The sequence below is a fragment of the Crinia signifera genome, chromosome 4 (assembly GCF_055691185.1).
Source record: "Crinia signifera chromosome 4, ASM5569118v1, whole genome shotgun sequence".
NCBI lineage: Eukaryota > Metazoa > Chordata > Amphibia > Anura > Myobatrachidae > Crinia > Crinia signifera.
The window spans coordinates 267769640-267789435 of NC_139220.1; the positions used below are offsets into that span (position 1 = coordinate 267769640).

General features: G+C 42.0%; 1 protein-coding gene across 1 annotated transcript in view; it reads right to left on the bottom strand.

Moving 5' to 3' along the window:
• Nucleotides 1-292: 292 nt before the first annotated feature.
• The window catches only part of LOC146075358 (tetraspanin-15-like), a 160140-nt gene continuing 140636 nt past the window's right edge, over nucleotides 293-19796 (bottom strand). The window contains exons 6-8 of the mRNA XM_083184512.1: nucleotides 13396-13449; nucleotides 5884-6000; nucleotides 293-3944 (exon numbers count right to left, since the gene is read on the bottom strand). Coding sequence (XP_083040638.1) covers nucleotides 3738-3944; nucleotides 5884-6000; nucleotides 13396-13449 — 378 coding nt within the window. The 3' untranslated portion in view covers nucleotides 293-3737. The remainder of the gene's footprint in view (nucleotides 3945-5883; nucleotides 6001-13395; nucleotides 13450-19796) is intronic.

A 19796-nucleotide genomic window follows, 5' to 3' on the forward strand; every position in this document is an offset into this window, starting at 1 on the left:
TCCTCTACATTTCCAGTATTTTCTTGTCGCCCTTACTTAGTTCTAGTTCACTCGCAAAGGCACAATCACTCTCTAATGGACAAAACCACGTGCACTGCTGGTGGGGCTGATGTAACATGTGCAGAGAGAGTTACATTTGGGTGTTTTATTGTTTCTGTGCAGGGTAAATACTGGCTTCTTTATTTTTACACTACAATATAGATATCAGTTTGAGGTACAAACCCCACCCAAATCTAACTCTCTCTGGACATTTTACATCAGCCCCACCTGCAGTGCACATGGTTTTGTCCATTAGAGAGTGTTTGTGCCTTTGCGAGTGAACTAGAATAACCCCTTAGTTCTCCTGCTGTATTACCTTTTTCGAGGAAACTAGATTTCATTTCTAATGCTTGTTTTATGTTTTGAGGGCAATTTATGCTGATCTGGCCCTTTGGTATATACCTTAACCAGTTTGGTTGATGGTTGATTTTTATTCTATAAAGTTGCAATGCTTTCTGTTTACAGTATGCGTGTTTCCAATCCATTGTCATGTTCATATATCTCAGGGTCCAGGAGGCAATTTCCTCTTTATGTCTGTGTGATGAAAATGGTAGATTGAGGTTATTATTGTTTATGTGGAAGATGAATTTGTTGAGTTCTCCCAAACTTCCAGACACATGGGGCCAGATGCACCAAGCTTCTAAAAGTGATAAAGTCTAGAGCCAATAAGCTCATAACTGTGATTTTTTTTAAACTCAGTCTGTAGCATGACAGTAAGGAGCTGATTGGCTGGTTGTTTATCAATCTCCACTTATTAATACGTATTTTAAGCTATTCAACTGTCCCCTGCACACGCCGTTTCTATGTCGCTAGGTTCTTGCAGCGATGGGGAAACGGCGTGTGTGGCAGCTAAGACAGCGAGGCCTGCGGCTAAATGCAGCGGGCTCCCTACATTAGCCACAAGCCTTGCTGTTTGAGGGAAGCCTCGCTGTTTGGGGGAAGTGTGACATGATATCACAGGTGACTGTGTACAGCCTTCCCCCCAGGAGATGCCTTCTAAAATATTCAGGACCCACAGTAAATCCTCTGAAGGACTTTGTTGCTTCAGGACCGATGGGTATAAAAACTTGTTGATATACTACGACAGATTTGTTCCAGTTATTTCTTGTATGTGCTAGCAGGGTAATTTTCCAGGAATTCATAAGTTGTTTCATCTTTTAATATTCAGTTTATTTCTTTTAGATAATGTGTTCTACTTACTGTATATGATCATAGCACTGGTCATTAGTATAACTGATAACCCTATATAATCTGTTTTTGAGCTATTTATTCTATACATATATGCAAATTCTCTCACTACTCTTTAGTTTATGGAATTGGCCTCATGCATGTAATTCAGAAGTATAATTTAGTATTTCACACCCATGCTTAAACTTAACATTACATTAAATTGCAATGCCAAGGTAGATACCTTGCAACCGTATGATAAATGTTTAATCGAGGAGAACACTTTTATAATATGCTACTCGTCCTCCCAGCCACCTCATTTCAGTTCTTTTGACTTAAACATATATACATTTCTATATACACTTTTAATCAGGTTCTCAATACTGCAGTGGCTCTCAATACTGTTTTCCCAAAGGCTAATTCTAGTATAAAGCAGTATGGTTCTTGTGATGTTTCCATGAATTATACATTGTACATTATTTCTTTTTATTCTACTATCAGGAACTTGGCATTTGCATTTCATACATTTACACACGTGTGATGTATTCTGATCATGCTCTTCATTCTTTTATCCTATAATAATTTACATATTAATCATGATCAATACCACAGGCTGATTTTACATTGACATTTGTTATCTTGCCCATTTTATTGCTAGTTGTTTCTGTTTGTAGCGGATCATTAAATTTGGCATTTTCTTGTCAGATAATTGTGACATTTTTGTGCATACATTTATGCATTTTGAGCTATTCCAATAAATAATATAATTCTAATAATTTAAGATGAATGATTTATAACTTAAGCCCTTTATATTACCCCCCCCCCCCCCCACACACACGCACATTTTTTTTTAACTTGTTTAAATACCCTAATCCGGATAGTACGCTACAAATTTTGGGGCTAACAATTCTACTAATATAATATATACTTTGGGAGTTGAGCATAGTGATTTAGTTATTTTTTTTATATATATTAACAATAATATGCGGAAGGTTTGTATCTTTTATACAGCCTCATGCTCATTCCTCCCAACTGTCCTGATTTTAGGTGCACCAGTCCTGTTTATTAAGCTCTATCCCAATCTAATCAGGATGGTGAGGGAAGTGGCGGTGTGCGCTTGCTTGCCCTATTACCCCTCAGTAAAAAAAAATTGGGAGTACTGTAATACATGCTGTAGGCTGGGCTTGTAGATACATTTTTAAAAGTTTTATACTGGTCATTGACTGCTAAACAACAATAAAAATAACATGGACAGGGTGGCACATCATTTCTAATTTACAGAATCCCAGACAACTGTGCCCCCACACCGGGCAAACTGGGGCATCAGTCTCCTGCAGCAGGATATAAAGTATTAAATACAGCAATATAAAATTCCTTTCTTAACAGTACTAAACAGTGTTCTCTTGCTGGTAGAGCTAACAAATAAAATTGTGATATTGTTTTTCTTTGTACTACACTATTAAATAAGAGTCTGTTGATTTCAAGTGAATGAAAGTAGCATAGCAATACTAATCATGATTGGCTGCGGAATTTGGCAGCAGCGGCGTACTTGGATCAAGTAAGACCTGAGCTCTTACTTCTTGATCCAAGTTGATCAGAATGCTCACAATTAAGCTATTGGTACTTTCTCTTTGGCCAGGAACGCCATGCTACTACTGATCTTTATTAACCAATCCTTATTAACATTTTGATACGGTTGCGGTGCCCATCTCCTTCAAATAAATAAACTATGAGCGGTTTCCTTATACCCCTTTCACACCGCACTTGTTAAACGGTATATTGCCTTTTTTTTCCATTTTAAAAAGTTTAAGGCTGCAGCGGGAAAGCACCAGAGTTCATTTACTGGTTAAAGAAAACCAGTATTTCAAAACATTTAAAAAGCAGAGTCCTACACGATTCAGAGCCGTTTTTTATGCAGTGAGAATGGCTCTGAAACGGTATTTAGTAAAAACAACAGACTACAGACCGGTCATAGGCTTGAAATATGTTCAGGGGAATAAATGGGTTGATTGATGTGAATGGTATTTAAACGGTATTTAAAATGGTAATCTACTGCAATGTGAAACAGTTTCAAAACACCGTTTTTTTTAAAACATTTAGGCAGTGTGAAAGTTAGCAGAAGGATGAAACCTCTATTGCTCTGGGTCTACAAAAGTACCTACAAGCTATTTAGAAAACCAAGTGTGTTTGATACAAAAAGAAAGAAGCAGATGACTTTCCCGCAAAGCGATGATATCCTACTATACAGAATTCATTTTCTTGTAGAAACAAACTACACTTTAAGAAGGTTACTCTACTAAAACAAATACAGACTAGATAAAAATGTAAACATTGTCAAGTGTTTTGCACTATGCAAATGTCATGTGGCTGCCTTATTATTGCAGTAGGAATTGTCCCTTTAGACTAAGCCCTTTACCATGAGCATAATGCATTGCAATACATTTTGGTAGCCGAGTTTTTAAATGTCAGTGCTGATTGGACGCACGGTTATATTCTCCCCAAGTGCTCTGGATAGCCTGCTGTCTAATTGGCTACCCGTCATCATCACTTTCCGAAACATTGACTGGCAGGTAGCCATCCTCCCTCGGTAAGCAGAGACAGCAGCCAGCTCCGGTCAGGTCCAACTCCTTAAAATTAAAGTCTTTTATAGCCAGGCATCTGAAATCCACCATATCCCTGTCATAGCAAATATCCTCTAGTTTCTTCCAAAACAGATAGGACAACACAATACCCAGAGCCTATGACAAACATTGGGAGATAACACAAGGTTAAATAATAAAACAAGAACAGACGTACACAGAGATAAGGCCTACATATTTTTTTATATTCTGAGCTAGGATATCTCCGTGTTCAAGCAGGTTTTGGAATACATTATGTTTCAGTTAATACATGGGGTGAAATTTAATAGGATGAGAGATTCAAAAAGTGAGAGATTTGGTAAGAAATCTCCAGTTTTTTAAAAAGCGGCAATCATTTACACTGCAACACCAGTTTGATTTTGCAGTGTACATGATTGCTTAGCAAATCTCTCACTTTTTGAATCTCCCACCCTATTAAATTTCACCCTTTATTTCTATGCGGATAAAGCTGCTATCCCTGTAACATTGTCACTGGCCTGTTCTGTACTATCAGTAAAAATGCAAGCCACCATTGCTGTGTGAGTGGGTCATACCACCCAAGAAGAGCCTCTGCAATTTGGCTGTCCATGTGTTTCAATGCCTATTTCCCTATAGATTGGAAACTCGCAAGCAGGGCCCTCAACCTCTTTGTATGGTGTTCCCCAATTTTGTTTTATTACTGTTTTGTTCCCAATTATAAAATGCAAGGCAATGCATTTGTGCTACTGTTATATCTGTAATTAATTAAATGTGGGAGCTAAACATGGCTTATAAGACTAATGGGGAAATGTAATAGGGCCGGAGTTTGCCGGAGGTGTAAGATTGCTGGCGGATCTCAGTTGTTTTTTTAAAGAGACAATGATTTACAGGGCGTGGTTTTGCCCTGCAAATGAGCTCTGCTTTAAAAACCACCGAGATCGGCCAACATCCTTCACCAAGCAGACTCAGAACTTTCTAACTATGACCCAGGGTTGGAACTATCGCTGTTGCATCACACTGGGGCACTTGGGGAGTAAGAGGTCCTGCTGTAAATCTACTGCTGCTCCACAGCATCAACATCCGTCAGACGGATTAATATTAAACACTGTTTGGCAGTCACATGCTATATAACGAACTCAGAAGACTTAGAAGACAAGCTTAGAAGACAGGAAATGCAAAGCCTATTCTTGCACCTGGATTTTTCCTTCAATATCCACCCTCACAAGTTCCTTCACTTCCACCCTTAGCTGCCCACAACAGAGCACAAGTGGGTGTACCAAGGAGACCCGATGATATGATTCATGCTGAATTGCATCATCTGTAGCCCCATCCCTGCCTGTGTTCTTGACACTGTATAGGGGAGTCACGATGACGGGACCACTTCTGAAACAGAATCAAGTAAGACCTGAGGCCCCGAGGCCCCCCCCCCACCAGGCTCATAGCTTGTATAAATGGCTTGGGGCCAGATGTACTAAACTATCACTAAAAGTGATAAAATGCAGAGTGATATAGTGCCAACCAATCAGCCCCTAACTGCCATGTTACAGGCAGGGTTTCGAAAAGGACAGTTAGAGGCTGATTGGGTGGCTTACCACCCTCCAATTTATCCCTTTTCAAGGCTTAGTACGTCTCGCCCTTGTATAATGCTCCAACTAAAAGAGTGGGCTCCATAAACACCAGAACTTCAGGTGACACAGTGGAGGAGGAGAATCCAGGGTAAGGGACTTTAATACTACTTTACTTTTTAACAAAGTTTCTGTACATTAGATACATAGTCAGCATGAATGAAAATATCTATCTTGTTTAACCTGCCATTTTAATCAAGAGAAAAATAAAACCCAATTGTCGACAGTGGGTTCCCCTGGAACCCTCTTTGGAAATGGCTCCCGTGCATGTGTGGTGAGCAGGTTTGCACTGATTATGTAAGTAATGATACATGGGCAGCCCGGGTAGCCCTCTGTATAATGGGCGACCCGGGTTTGATCTGAAAGCGCAGAACCAAGTCGGATCCGGGATGTAGTTGCATGAAAGATAAACAGGGTTTGACAGAAAGTCATTCAAAGGGTATATGCCCGATTACCTGTGGAGCCAGCATAGCAATGGCAATGGCAAAAGTCACTCCAAAGTTATCATTTAGCCACAAGCCCACAGCATGGATGCATCCTCGCACATGTATAATCTGGATGACATCAAGTCTCTACACAGAGGAAAAGAGATAGGAAAAGCTTAATTTACAGACGATCAATATAATAGACATGGATTTTATGGTGTATTTTTATTAAAGTCTTAAAAAAAAATAAAAAAAAAATGGAATGCGCTAAATCATTTTCAGATAATAGTCCAACAGATTATTGCAGTTTGAGTTCTAGATCCTGAATACAAAGTGCAGACTCACCTTGGGAGTGGGAACAGGAAGTACAGACATTATGGTTGGTGCATGGTTTGAATGACATGTTTTGTGCACTAGCACTGCTTTACTGAAGCCTTCTGCAGACTTATCTTGGGTCTATTTTGTTAACAAGATCCAAAGTCTGGATGTATTTGTGCCACAATTTTTAAAATGTCTGCAACATGCCTATTACGTAGGGAAAGAAGAACTGTATTAGTGTTCCGTGTAGCCTCGCCGCACTCGCCATGCTTCGGGCACGGTGCCTCGCTGCCCTTGGCTCAGTTCTGATAATGTATTCTCCCTCTATGCCCACTGGGATGGTAAGGTATGAACAAGTTGTTTTTGTGAAAAAGTTCTATTAAAAATATTATTATTAACTAATATATTTTTCATAATTTTTCCATTAAGTGCTGGGCCACCTTAACATATAAGCACATTGGGCAGATGCCGGGGCCCCATGATTCTAGGGGCCTTTAAGTAGTGGTGGGCTGAAATTCGTGGTCTGGTGCCTCCACGGCACACATCTCCAGGACCCCTGGAGTGATGACAACAGGGGTCTAGGCTGTGAGGCTAAACCCAATCGCCGTGAGCCCACTCCACTTTTGCTGACCTGTCCTGAAGGCATGCAATTACCATTTCCAGCTGCACTGGGTGCCACCTGAGCAAGGGAGATTCCTGCTCCATGGCCAGTCTGATTGCGAATTACATCAGAGCAGCCAGGCAGCATTCTCTACCTGATTTCCCAGGCTGCAGCAAGACACTGGGCGGTATTCAATGAGGCTGATTCGCCAAGTTTTTATGGCGATTTTGTGCTGTAAGGCGAATTTCTGACTAAAACGGTGAATCACCCTATTCAATGACCAGATGGCGAATACATTTCAAGGTTTTTTTCGCCATGATTCACCGAGTAGCAATCGCTATCTTTTTATGGTGAAGTGGAATGTGAACTTTTAAAATAAAGTGTTTTGTTTTTTACAGTTGGTGTAAAAAAATCTGGAATTTTATTCTGAGGAGGGGCATGCTATTTTTATTCATGTGCTGTAAGCACATGAATATATATTTAATTAAAAAAAAATATATATATATTTTTTTACACAGAGCAGCCAGCAGGGGGCTGGAGCCGAGCCGCTCATTAGATATTCATATATTCACTTCATCCCGATCATTACATATTCATGATCGGGTGTAGTGAATATATGCGGTCCCCTGCTGGCACCCCCGGGGGGCAACCTGTGCTGCCTGGCACCCGGGGAGCCCACCTCCCCCCCACAAACGTTCTGAGGCAGGCAGGGAGACTTCCATCTCCCTGCCTGCCACCGTCCTCAGGCTCCCTGTTGCGTTCGCCGCAGGAGCTTAAATTCGCCGGTCAGGGGCAGCGAGCCCCTGACTCGTTGAATACCGGAGAGGCTCCGGAACGCGGCGACCAGTGGCGAATGTGCAGCGAATCCTAAACAGGATTCGCTGCACGTTGCCGGTATTCACATTGAATATCGCCCACTGAGTTGGCTGTCAGCTTGATGATTAGAGTGGAGCTATCCAGCAATCAGAGTGCTGAAAGCAATTTACTGTAAGGAATCATGTGGAGAGACGGTGCGTGATTGCAGGGGGGGATAAATTAGGATTTTTATTACAAATGTATTCCCGTGAATGAGTAGGAAGGGGGGTCCCAGTGATTTCTTCAGGACTTCAACTCTGTTAAGACAGCCCTGATTTAGTGCAGAGTCTCATACCTCATAAATACAGCACATACATACATTGTAGTGCATGGCTCAGGTAATAGGTACCAAGGTGAGATGTTATGATTACAATTTTACCCCTTTCCCATTGCTAACCTGGGTCGGACCCCAGCGCTTTACACTAAACCCAGGTAAACAGAGAGCGACCTGGGTTTAACCCTTCTTATAACCTGTATCAAATTTCCGGGTTGATCAACCTGGGTTATAAGCTGTGGTACTTTCACTCCGCACCTCGATCCAGGTCCATACATCACCAACCCAGCAATAACCAGGGTCTGTGGTGCGGCGTGAAAGGGGTAGCTGTATGACTGACATAAGCATTACCAGAAAATGACAGTACCTATAAAATCTACCTTGCACATGTAATTCTAGGAATTACACAAATTATATGTAAAAATATTATAATCCTCATGTCAATGGCTGCTCATTTGTGGCCATTACGAGTCTATATTGAAGAAGCAAATTGCTTTAATCATAATGATGTGTTTAGCATAAATTACCATAACGACACTATTCGCAGCTTCCCAGGTGGCTGAGCGACCATGAAACAAGTAGTGATTGCGATCTCGTAACCCTTGTGCTTCTGCAAGTTCTCTTAACCCCTTTTCTGACAACAGAAGGGCAATATGCGGATAAAGGTAACATCTTTTATTGCAAAATGCACCACTAATCTGAAGGAACCGTTGCAGATTCTACAGCGCACAGAAAACAGAGTCTATTTCAAGTTAGTAATCTGTGCCAGAAACGCGTACATCTTTATTTAATTACCTGTCTTTAATCTGTCTCCTCTCTCTCAGCTATTTCCTAGCTGATGCCCGCGATTGTGGCTTGCACAGCAGGGGAAGGAGACAGATTCAGCTGAATTCTAGTAGGTTACAGAAGGAAGATGGCACTCACCTATGCTTAGGGAATGAGTAACACATTTGATTACAGAAATGAATGTAATTTTTTAGCAAGATGTATTGAATGCTTTTATTTGATAGCTAGATTGCCACAATGCTCTATTATTCCAGATATTTTATTCATCAAAGAGTAAAAAGCGGAAATAACTCTTTTCGCATGGACAGTTACAGAGAGATCAGCGGTACACCTGAGGATGGTAGATCATTTCCATTTTCAAGGCTGGCTTCTAAGAATGTATCTGGCTCCACTGTCTGTGATCTTGTCACCCACTGACAGATGCAAACTACCGCTATGTAAGGCAGGGACATTTGCCTGATTTACAAAGGTGACCCCGGGAAATGTCAGAGTTAATTATCTAATCAGGGACTATATTTTGATTGCCCTTACCAGAAAGCTACAATATTCATGTCTTTACCTACTTCACCTCCTGCCGTCACATTCAGCAACTTCACCGGGTGTTCGGAAGAAGCTCAGGATGTTATGTACAATGACAGCTCGTTTCGGAAATACAGCGTTTTACATAACCTTTCCCTTAATTCGCCACTAATACCGTAGCTCTATTTTTACTTAATGTGTTTAACTGCTGGTTTTTGGTCAATTAGTTATATCATTTTATCAGGTCCATGTAGATTTGCAACCACTTAGATCAGTGGTTCTCAGCCTCGGTCCTCAGGACCCCCACACAGTTCACGTTTTCCATGTCTCCACACAGAATCACAGGTAAAATAATTAGCTCCACCTGTGGTCTTTTAAAATGTAAGTGAATAATGAGTGCACCTGTGCACCTGCCAGGAGACCTGGAAAACGTGAACTGTGTGGTGGTCCTGAGGACCGAGGTTGAGAACCACTGCCTTAGATCCTGGTAGTGTTGTTGACTAATTCATTACTTTATTTCTTAAAAGGGCATTTTCATGATGGTAAAAATGATAGGACACTAGCATTGCCCGGTTTTTTATTGCCCTCTTTCGTTAACTTTTATTTTATCCCTTTATTCGTTTTCTCTTTTTCTCCTCTAAGACCTCAATGGGGTAAATCTTAGACCTTAATGGGGTAAATCTACTAAAGTGACGGCTTAAACTTCTCGAGGTACTGCTTCAGAACTTTTGTAAATGGACTAATCCAGATGATATGCTTTTTTATGGTTCTGTATATACCATCACCCATTTTCTTGATTTGTTGGAAACCCCTAGGGTGTTTTTTTGTTATTTGGACTTTTTTTAAAACACAATTTTTACTTATATCCATTTTTTTGTGGCTTACTGGAATAGAAAGATAAAGAAACCTTGATGAGATTCGCTTATACTTCTGAATTGTGAGTTGGGGTATGCCTAAGAAAACGCAATGGATGAGATTTAATAGGATGAGAGATTCAGAAAGTGAGAGATTTGGTAAGAAATCTCCAGGATTTTTTTATTTATTTTTTTAAAGCGGAAATCATTTACACTGCAAAATTAAACTGGTTTTGCAGTGTAAATGATTGCTGCTTTAAAAAAAAAACCTGGTGATTTCTTACCAAATCTCTCACTTTCTGAATCTCTCATCCTATTACGGTACATTTCCCCTTATATGTTTATTCTCTCTCACCATGAAGTGAGTGAAAGTACATTCTTCATTCTTTTCACAGGGTGGACCCAAATTCACATCTGACCAGAATCACCCAGAATAACACCCTGTATGTCCTGGTCACATGCAGATGCTGCTATGCAGCATCTGGGCTGTGTGCATCAAGATCGGTGAGTGGGCATGCCCATTGCATTGTGTACCACCGGGACGTAACTTCTATTAGCACAGTAAACCATATTTAACAAAACAAGCAACAGATATCAGCAGCATGATTTTAATAGAAATTGCTTTGCTGTGGCTATTTACCTAGCTCCAAAAAGCTACACTGAAGATGTCTGAGATGCCTGCTTACTACAGCTGGAGAGGGATCTTGTGATCCACCTCTAGCTCTCAGGATCTGATGGCACTTGTGTGGAGATAATTGAGGATGAGAAATTTAGGAATGCTAGATTCCAGGGCTGCATTTAGGAAATGCAATCATGGTCTGTGAAATCCCGATGGCCGACCCCAGATGTAAACAGAAGACTGGATCGTGGCTACAGCGCTGCAGGGGTCCTGTAGAAGCACCGAAGATGTCTAGTGAGTATGTTTTCCTTCAGCAGGGACTGCACATGGACACTACTGGACAAGGGGACCAATGTTTCGTGTCCACATAGGTACAGTAAGTATCTGTGTGTATGGGCTCTGTGTGTAATAAAGTTTGACTGTATGTGTTTGTGTATTTTATTAACTATTTGTACTGTTGTGGGACTACAAGCCCTTTATTCAGAGGCAGAACTCTGGGAGGCAATGGAGTCATCTGCCGCCGGGCTCCTGCTCCCAAGGGGGCACCTCTCCTTCCCTGCAAGTTTAAATCAGTTATTTAAAAGCCAAAGATATTGCTTATATGGCTGAGTTCTGAAAGATATATGTGTTTACCTATCTATCGATCTATCTATATTTCTTAACAAAATAATATATTTTATTTAAGGTTATATAGGCTTGTGCGTGCGTGCGTGCGTGGGGGGCACCAATATATATCTTGCCTCCGGGCAACTGGAAAGAACTTACGCCACTGCCTTTATTGCCCTGCATACTGGGACTTGTGGTTCTCCAAGTTCCTGCATGCAGTGTAGGCTTGCTGGGACTTGTAGTTACACAGCAATACACAATAGGTTCTTCTTTTTTACACTTGGCATCAGCCCGATGGCCACAGCCCACGGCCATCTGGGACAGCCCCGGGGTTCAGCATGGGCAGGTAAGTTCTGGAGGGGCGGGGGGGCCTTCTTTGGGGGGGTCCCCACTTCTCCAGGACCCCTTCCCATGCTGACCGGTCAGGGGGATGATGCTTTGGCCAGGGGGACTTGTATAATTGTGGCATTACCCTGCTGGCTGGTTGTGCCGGTGTTGGTTCTTGAAATACGGGGGACCCTGGTTTTATAAAATCCAGGGGAAGCCTATTTGTTTTGCCCCGTGATTTTCTGAAACCAGGACCGGGTCTTTGAGCCGAGGGCTGGTTATGCTCAGGTGGGGGGACCCCACGCCATTTTTATTTTTTTTACACAAAATTGCACATGTCCGAAAATGCGCACATTTTCATGACTAAAAATCGCACCATTCACATCTCATTAAATAGTTCAATTCCAACAAATATGCAATATGAAAAAATGCAATAAGTTGCGATTTCGGAAATAAAATCGCATCCTATCAAATGTCACCCTATATGTCTACAGCATTATGTGCAGCACCCAGCTCCTGTCACTTTACTTTTGGGTCATTCATTAGTGAGTAAGACTTGGGTGTGACCCGCATCCCCCTTGTGATGCCTCTGCAGGTGTCTTCTGCTACTGCCTTGCAGAGTTTGCTGCTTTGATGCACCTGTATACTGTGAAGCACTATGCCCAATGAGGCTGCATCCACAACTTTCCTATAGAAGCTAAAGGATCGTGCTTGTGTACGCTCACACCTGAGAATTTCAGACGGCAGGCTCGGTGCTTATGCTGCGCAGCAAGGCTGTAAAAGGAAACAGCTGTATATATGAATTACATAATGAAAACTACTCATTGCACACATTTCCACAGTTAATTATATAGTTTCAGCTTAAGAAACAGAATTAGGTCTTTTTAGGTTCTATTGGTCAAAATAGGTAATTTAAGGTACAAATGCCCAGAGGTCCTGTAGAAATGAACTGTTATTCCCTGGTACATACTGTAAACATAATAAAAAATTTAAATTTCATACTGTACATACATTTTAACATAGGAAATTAAAATTTCAAGTGTAAGGGGATAAGATAAGAATAGGTTAGAACCAGTGGCGTAACAATAGCTCTGCAGACCCCGTGGTTGCTTGGAGGCCATAGGTAAGTTTGGGCGCCGCGGGGTCTTTCAAAGCTATGGTTAATGGGGCCGCCGCCACCACATCTCTGCTGCCTGTCTGCACTGGGTCAGGGTGCTCCTGCTTCTCCTGTTAGAATGTAATTTGTAAAATGGCTGAACCCTTCACAGCAGACAGTTATTAAGGATGCTAGAGGAGGCGGTTACCTCCTCTGGCATCCTAAATAATGGTCTGCTGTTAGGAGGCGGACATTTTGTATTTGACATTCTAACAAGAGAGGAGCAGGAGCGCCGGGACAGCAGACAGCAGCTTCAAGAAGCTGGGACCGCAACGGATCATCAGCACGGCGGAAGATGCAGCGGTGAGGGGGTGGGTGGGGGTGAGTGGAGGACGCACAAATTTTAGTGGTGGGAGGCCCTCCAATTGTAGTTACGCCACTGGTTAGAACCTAATAATCCTGGGCTTTGATAAGCATTGTTTGCAGCATAGATTAAAGTCAGAAGGGCTAATGGGATGCAGGTTTACTTTTTAAAAACTTAAAATAAAATAGTGCAATAAGCCTCACTATTATGCACAATTTGATAAGTGTGTCTCTAAGTTAATATCCCTTTAGTTTACCATTTTAGGCTTAAATTCTGTTTATTCCATTTTACTTATACCAGAGAATATTATATTTATTTGATACCTGTTTATCGAGTGTCTGGTAACCACACAGTGTGTTCTTCACTCCACCAGCCTCCTGAAAACACAATGATAGCTCAAAGTTAATGATGTTTTCCACTGTACCCAGAACTGAAGACAAATCAATTCATTTCACAGCATGCAATGCCCAGCCAGCCCTGTGTCTAGACTGAAAAGGTCTTATAGACAGAAGTGTGAACAGTTTGGAGGAAACATTGCATAATAATTTTTTTAACAAAAACCTCAAATATCAGGTCCACATATAAAAAACCCATTATAAATAAATGGAAAGATTTCTCAAGGTGCTGACATTGGTGCCATTTAGATTGTTTTACACTTAACCAGATGTGATAATATACTGTATGCCTGACTGCATGAATGTTCTAATCTGACGGAGGCCTGGCCAGCAGCATTCAGACCCAGGCCAGATGGAAGTGTGGACAACTTAAATGTACATTGCACATTCTGTTCACAGCTTCATGAAAATCAATATGAAATTTAACTATTTTCTAGTTTTATATCATTCTTAGGCCGGTTTCACACACTCCGGCTCCTGCCGGACAGTGAAATCCCGCACGGCCAGGGAGCCGTACCGCACACAGTCGTTTATCATGGAGGGGATGGCCACAGCCCGGCAGCCGTCCCTTCCAGTGGCGGGATCCGGCTGCAGCCGTGCGGCCGGACCGTGGCCGTCCCGTGTGAATGGACACAATAGTGTCCATTCACAACTAATGTGTGCGGCAGGCAGGAGCCGGAGTGTGTGAAACGGGCCTTAAGGTGATCCAGTAAGGCTGCTGACCAGACAATCAAGTGGTCAGATCTTTATCAGTATAGTCTATCATGTGTGTGGGCATAGATGAAGGAAGAGGAAAGAGGGGTCGGAGTTTCAGGTATCAAGTGCCCCCGGGACTGCCTCATTCAGCAGAGCTCCCCTTATCCCAGGTGGAGCACCACCCACAGCTGTATAGCAGTACAGTAGCAGCTGATCATCATGCATCGGATGCCCCAGTAGCCTCCCTCGACCCTCACACTCTGCTGGGCTGGGGAGGGATGCAGCAGTCTACCCACTTTCCCTGAATGATGCTGCTGCAATGCTATACGGCAGTCACTGGTCGCAGACAAGAGCAGGAGCACCAGAGGAGTGGGAGAAGGCCTCCCAAAGTCTTAATCCATCCCTGGCATGCAACGTAAGAATGGTTGGACTTCTCATTATTAAACAGGGCATCACTTGAGCAATCATCAACAGCCACATACAGTACCCGGTCAGTTCTGGTAATTGTCCAATGGATTTAAAGTCTGTCCCAGTCAATAACAGATCCAGATTAGGTGCTCAGGGATTGGAACTACTGGATATAACATACAGTGCGGCCCATCCAAATCACTTATAGGTATGATCTGTTTCTAGTGTTATTAGCAGACACCACGATTCTCTTTCTTTACCGCATTTAGTATAATGATTGCAAAAAATGAGGGCAATAAAGTATCATACACACAAAATGATAACAATGACTCAGGATTGCTCATATACGTGTACACACAAGTGCAGCTACTGATTGCACAGCTGTCCACTAATTAACCTCTTTAGTTGATCTGATTGAAGCTTCGCCAAATGTATTTTCTATCTTTTAATTTACTTCTGCGCCCCAAGGAAAATCTGTGAATATAGCTAATATTCTTTAATTATAATCAAATTACAGGTTCACAGGAAATATCCCCACCGACATATGCAAGCTCCCAGCAGTCCCCACGTGACTACTGATTACTGTATTCCCATGAAAACCTACAGGTCTGAGGTATCCTTCCACCTGCTCTATGGCGAGCTTCAGGTTGGGATCATTTGGTCTACAGCATGATGGTCGACAGTCATTAGGTCAACATGGGAAAAGGTCGACATGGTTCTAGGTTGAAAGGTCATTAGTTCGACAGCTCGTTAGTTCGACAGGTCATTAGTTTGACAATGTCTAGTTCGAGTCAAAAGGTTGATATGGGTTTTTTCACAGTTTTTTACCTGAATGTCAACACAGTCGAAATGGACACAGTTTAATGTGCACCGCATCCCCTCTCATCGCTCGCTGCTATGCATCGGGCACACTATTTTATTCTCCCACCATGCCCTAGTGGATGGTAGGGCATGAAATACCACCTGTCAGCTCAAAAAACAGTGAAAAACTCCATGTCGACCTTTTGACTGTCGAACTAGACATGTCGAACTAACGACCTGTCGAACTAATGACCGCATCCCCGAGCACCATGTGGATGAGCATGCTGGGATCTGTAGTTGAACTACTTATGGATATACATCAACTAGTAAGCCCGCTAAAAGCAAATGCTTCAAAAGCTAGTCTGCCTCTGATTGCCTCTGTGTTTGTGCATGTGTGAGAGAGAAAGAGATGTAGCTTCAATCGCTGCAAACTGATGGCAGTGTTTCGGAGACACAATCAGACACCAAGCTTGCTCGACTGCCGTGACCCTGTCCCGTTCTCGGTCAGCTCGACCAAGAACACGCAGGCGGGATTCAATGTCCCGTCTGCAGCGGGACGATAAGGGGGCGTGGCCACGAGTTGCAGCTGGGAAGAAGCGAGCTGCAGCTGGCAGCTCATCACTTCCCAGCCGTTCTCGGCAGAGCAAGCCCGACTCTCCTATAATCCAATATTGGAGTCCAATTCAAACTATCATCAGATAATGACCTCTGCTGGTCCTCTAATAATTAGGAAAATTAGTCCTCTAGAGTATTATTTTTTGGAAAACCATTCAGGCTGCTTCTGTGAAATAGGTGCATGTGCTCACATCAAGGCTGAGCCTTGGATTATAGGAGTGTCCTCACTTAGCGAAATAGGGACGTCTTCTATCCCATCTAAAAGGGTGTGCACTAAAATAAGTGTTCCACCTAACACAGGAGGAACCAATTATTCCACCAGAGAGCCAATATATATTGGCTCTCTCTGTGCAACTGAAAAAGAACCATCAATAGACCAATTAAAGATTGGTTTAAAACATGTATACCCCTGATGAAGTCTCATAACGAGATGAAACGCGTTGGGTTTATGTTCCATCCCTAATCTTGTGAAAATTTTACCTCTGATAAAGAACTGGATATGGAAAAAGTGTTTTAAATATTTTCTTTTAATACATGTTTTATGTTTAAAACTTATTGTGTATGAATAAGAGAGACAGAAATCACCATTTAAACACCATAGGGCGCCTGGCAATACTATTGGGAGTATAGATATATCTATATATATATCTATATATATATAGATATATCTATATATATATATATAGATATATCTATATATATATAGATATATCTATATATATATATATATAGATATATATATATAGATGCTCTTTTGTGTGGAATCATGTACAGGATGCAAAGATCATTTTTTTTTTCTAGTATTTGTTACTTTCAACAAGAAAATGATTAAACGCATATTAGGACATTATTAAAATCCAGAATAAAATCATGTATATTTATAAGAAAATAAGAAAAGAATATTACATTCTATGGGACAAAATTAAAATAACACAAAGATTTTCTGTTTGTTATGAAGTATTTTTTTCTTTTTCACGCCTAAATGGATATATTTATTAAAGACAAATACAATTCTCATAATTGATTTTCATTATAAATGGTAATACTACTTGTATTGTATTTTAGATTACAATGTGTGGAAGATACAGGCATGATTAAATAATGTTGCATGCTATATCCTTGCATACATAACTTGGGATATAACAAAATGCTACTACAGGTATTTTGGGGGTTATTCTGATTTCTGAGCATGTGCAGACAAATGGTGCGGGCAGGCACGGCAAACTATATGTTCGTCGTCCCGCTTACACCTGGCAGTGCGAACAGTTTGGAGGAAACATTGCATAATAAACAAAAATTACAAAAACCAGGTCCACATATAAAAAACCCATTACAAATAAATTGAAAGATTTCTCAAGGTTCTGACATTGGTGCCATTTAGATTGTTTTACACTTAACCAGATGTGATAATATACTGTATGCCTGACTGCATGAATGTTCTCCTCTGGCGGAGGCCTGGCCAGCAGCATTCAGACCCAGGCCAGATGGAAGTGTGGACAACTTAAATGTGCATTACACATTCTGTTCACAGCTTCATGAAAATCAATATGAAATTCCCAGAACAGTGCAGGTATTTAACTATTTTCTAGTTTATATCATTCTTAAGGTGATCCGGTAAGGCTGCTGAACAGACAACCAAGTGTTCAGATCTTTATCAGAATAGTCTATCATGTGTATGGGCATAGATGAAGGAAGAGGAAGGAGGGGTCGGAGTTGCAGGTATCAAGTGCCCCCCGGACTGCCTCATTCAGCAGAGCTCCCTCCCCTTATCCCAGGTGGAGCACCACCCGCAGCTGTATAGCAGTACAGTAGCAGCTGATCAACATGCATCGGATGCCCCAGTAGCCTCCCTCGACCCTCAGCAGTCTACCCTATTTACCTGAATGATGCTGCTGCAATGCTATACGGCAGTCACTGGTCGCGGACAAAAGCAGGAGCACCAGAGGAGTGGGAGAAGCCCCCCCAAAGTCTTAGTCCATCCCTGGCATGCAACATAAGAATGGTTGGACTCCTCAAGACAAAGGCTGAATACTTATATATTAAACAGGGCATCACTTGAGCAATCGTCAACAGCCACATACAGTACCCGATCAATTCTGGTAATTGTCCAATGGATTTAAAGTCTGTCCCAGTCAATAACAGACAGATCCAGATTAGGTGCTCAGGGATTGGAACTACTGGATATAACATACAGTGCGGCCCATCCAAAGCACTTATAGGTATGATCTGTTTCTAGTGTTATTAGCAGACACCACGATTCTCTTTCTTTACTGCATTTAGTAAAATGATTGCATAAAATGAGGGCAATAAAGTATCATACACACAAAATGATAACAATGACTCAGGATTGCTCATATACATGCACACGCAAGTGCAGCTACTGATTACACAGCTGTCCACTAATTTACCTCTTTAGTTGATCTGATTGAAGCTTCGCCAAATGTTTTTTTTTTATCTTTTAATTTACTTCTGAGCCCCAAGGAAAATCTGTGAATATAGCTAATATTCTTTAATTATAATCAAATTACAGGTTCACAGGAAATATACCCACCGACATATGCAAGCTCCCAGCAGTCCCCACGTGACTACTGATTACTGTATTCCCATGAAAACCTACAGTACTTGCACAGGTCTGAGGTATCCTTCCACCTGCTCTATGGCGAGCTTCAGGTTGGGATCATTTGGTCTACAGCATGATGGTCGACATGGTTCTAGGTCAAAAGGTCATTAGTTCGATGGCTCATTAGTTCGACAGGTCATTAGTTCGACAATATTTAGGTCGAACTAACTAAAGGTTGACATGGGGTTTTTCACTGTTTGTTTACCTGAATGTCAACACAGTCGACATGGACACAGTTTAAAATGCACCGCATCGCTTGCTGTTATGCATCGGGCACGGTGCCTCGCTATGCTCGGCACACTATTTCATTCTCCCACCACGCCCTAGTGGATGGTAGGGCATGAAATAACGCCCGTCGGCACATGTCGGCTCAAAAAACTGTGAGAAACCCCATGTCGACCTTTTGACTGTCGACCTAGACACCGTTGAACTAATGACCTGTCGAACTAATGACCTGTCGAACTAACGACCTGTCGAACTAACGACCTGTCAAACTAATGACCTTTCGACCTAGAACCAAGTTGACCTTTTCCCATGTCGACCTAATGACTGTCGACCATCACGCTGTAGACCAAATGACCGCATCCCCGAGCACCATGTGGATGAGCATGCTGGGATCTGTAGTTGAACTACTTATGGATATACATCAAATAGTAAGCCCGCTAAAAGCAAATGCTTCAAAAGCTAGTCTACCTCTGATTGCCTCTGTGTTTGTGCATGTGTGAGAGAGAAAGAGATGTAGCTTCAATCGCTGCAAACAGATGGCAGTGTTTAGGAGACACAATCGGACACTAAGGGGAGTATTCAATCTGGATGTCATGGTGGTCAAGTTTGCTCGACTGCCGTGACCCTGTCCCATTGTCGGTCAGCTCGACCGAGAACATGCAGGCGGGATTCAATGTCCCACCTGCAGCGGGACAAGAAGGAGGCATGGCCACGAGTTGTGGCTGGGAAGAAGCGAGCTGCAGCCGGCAGCTCGTCACTTCCCGGATGTTCTCGGCACAGCGAGCCCGACTGCTTGTGAAGTCAGGCTCATTCTGCCGAGCTCCCCTGTTCAATGCTGTCGGCTAAGACAGCATTGAATAGGGCCCGGCGGCCATCTCCCCCGTGGGGTGATGGTCGCCGGTGATTGAATACTCCCTTAAAAAAAAAAAAAAAAAAAAAAATATATATATATATATATATAAGA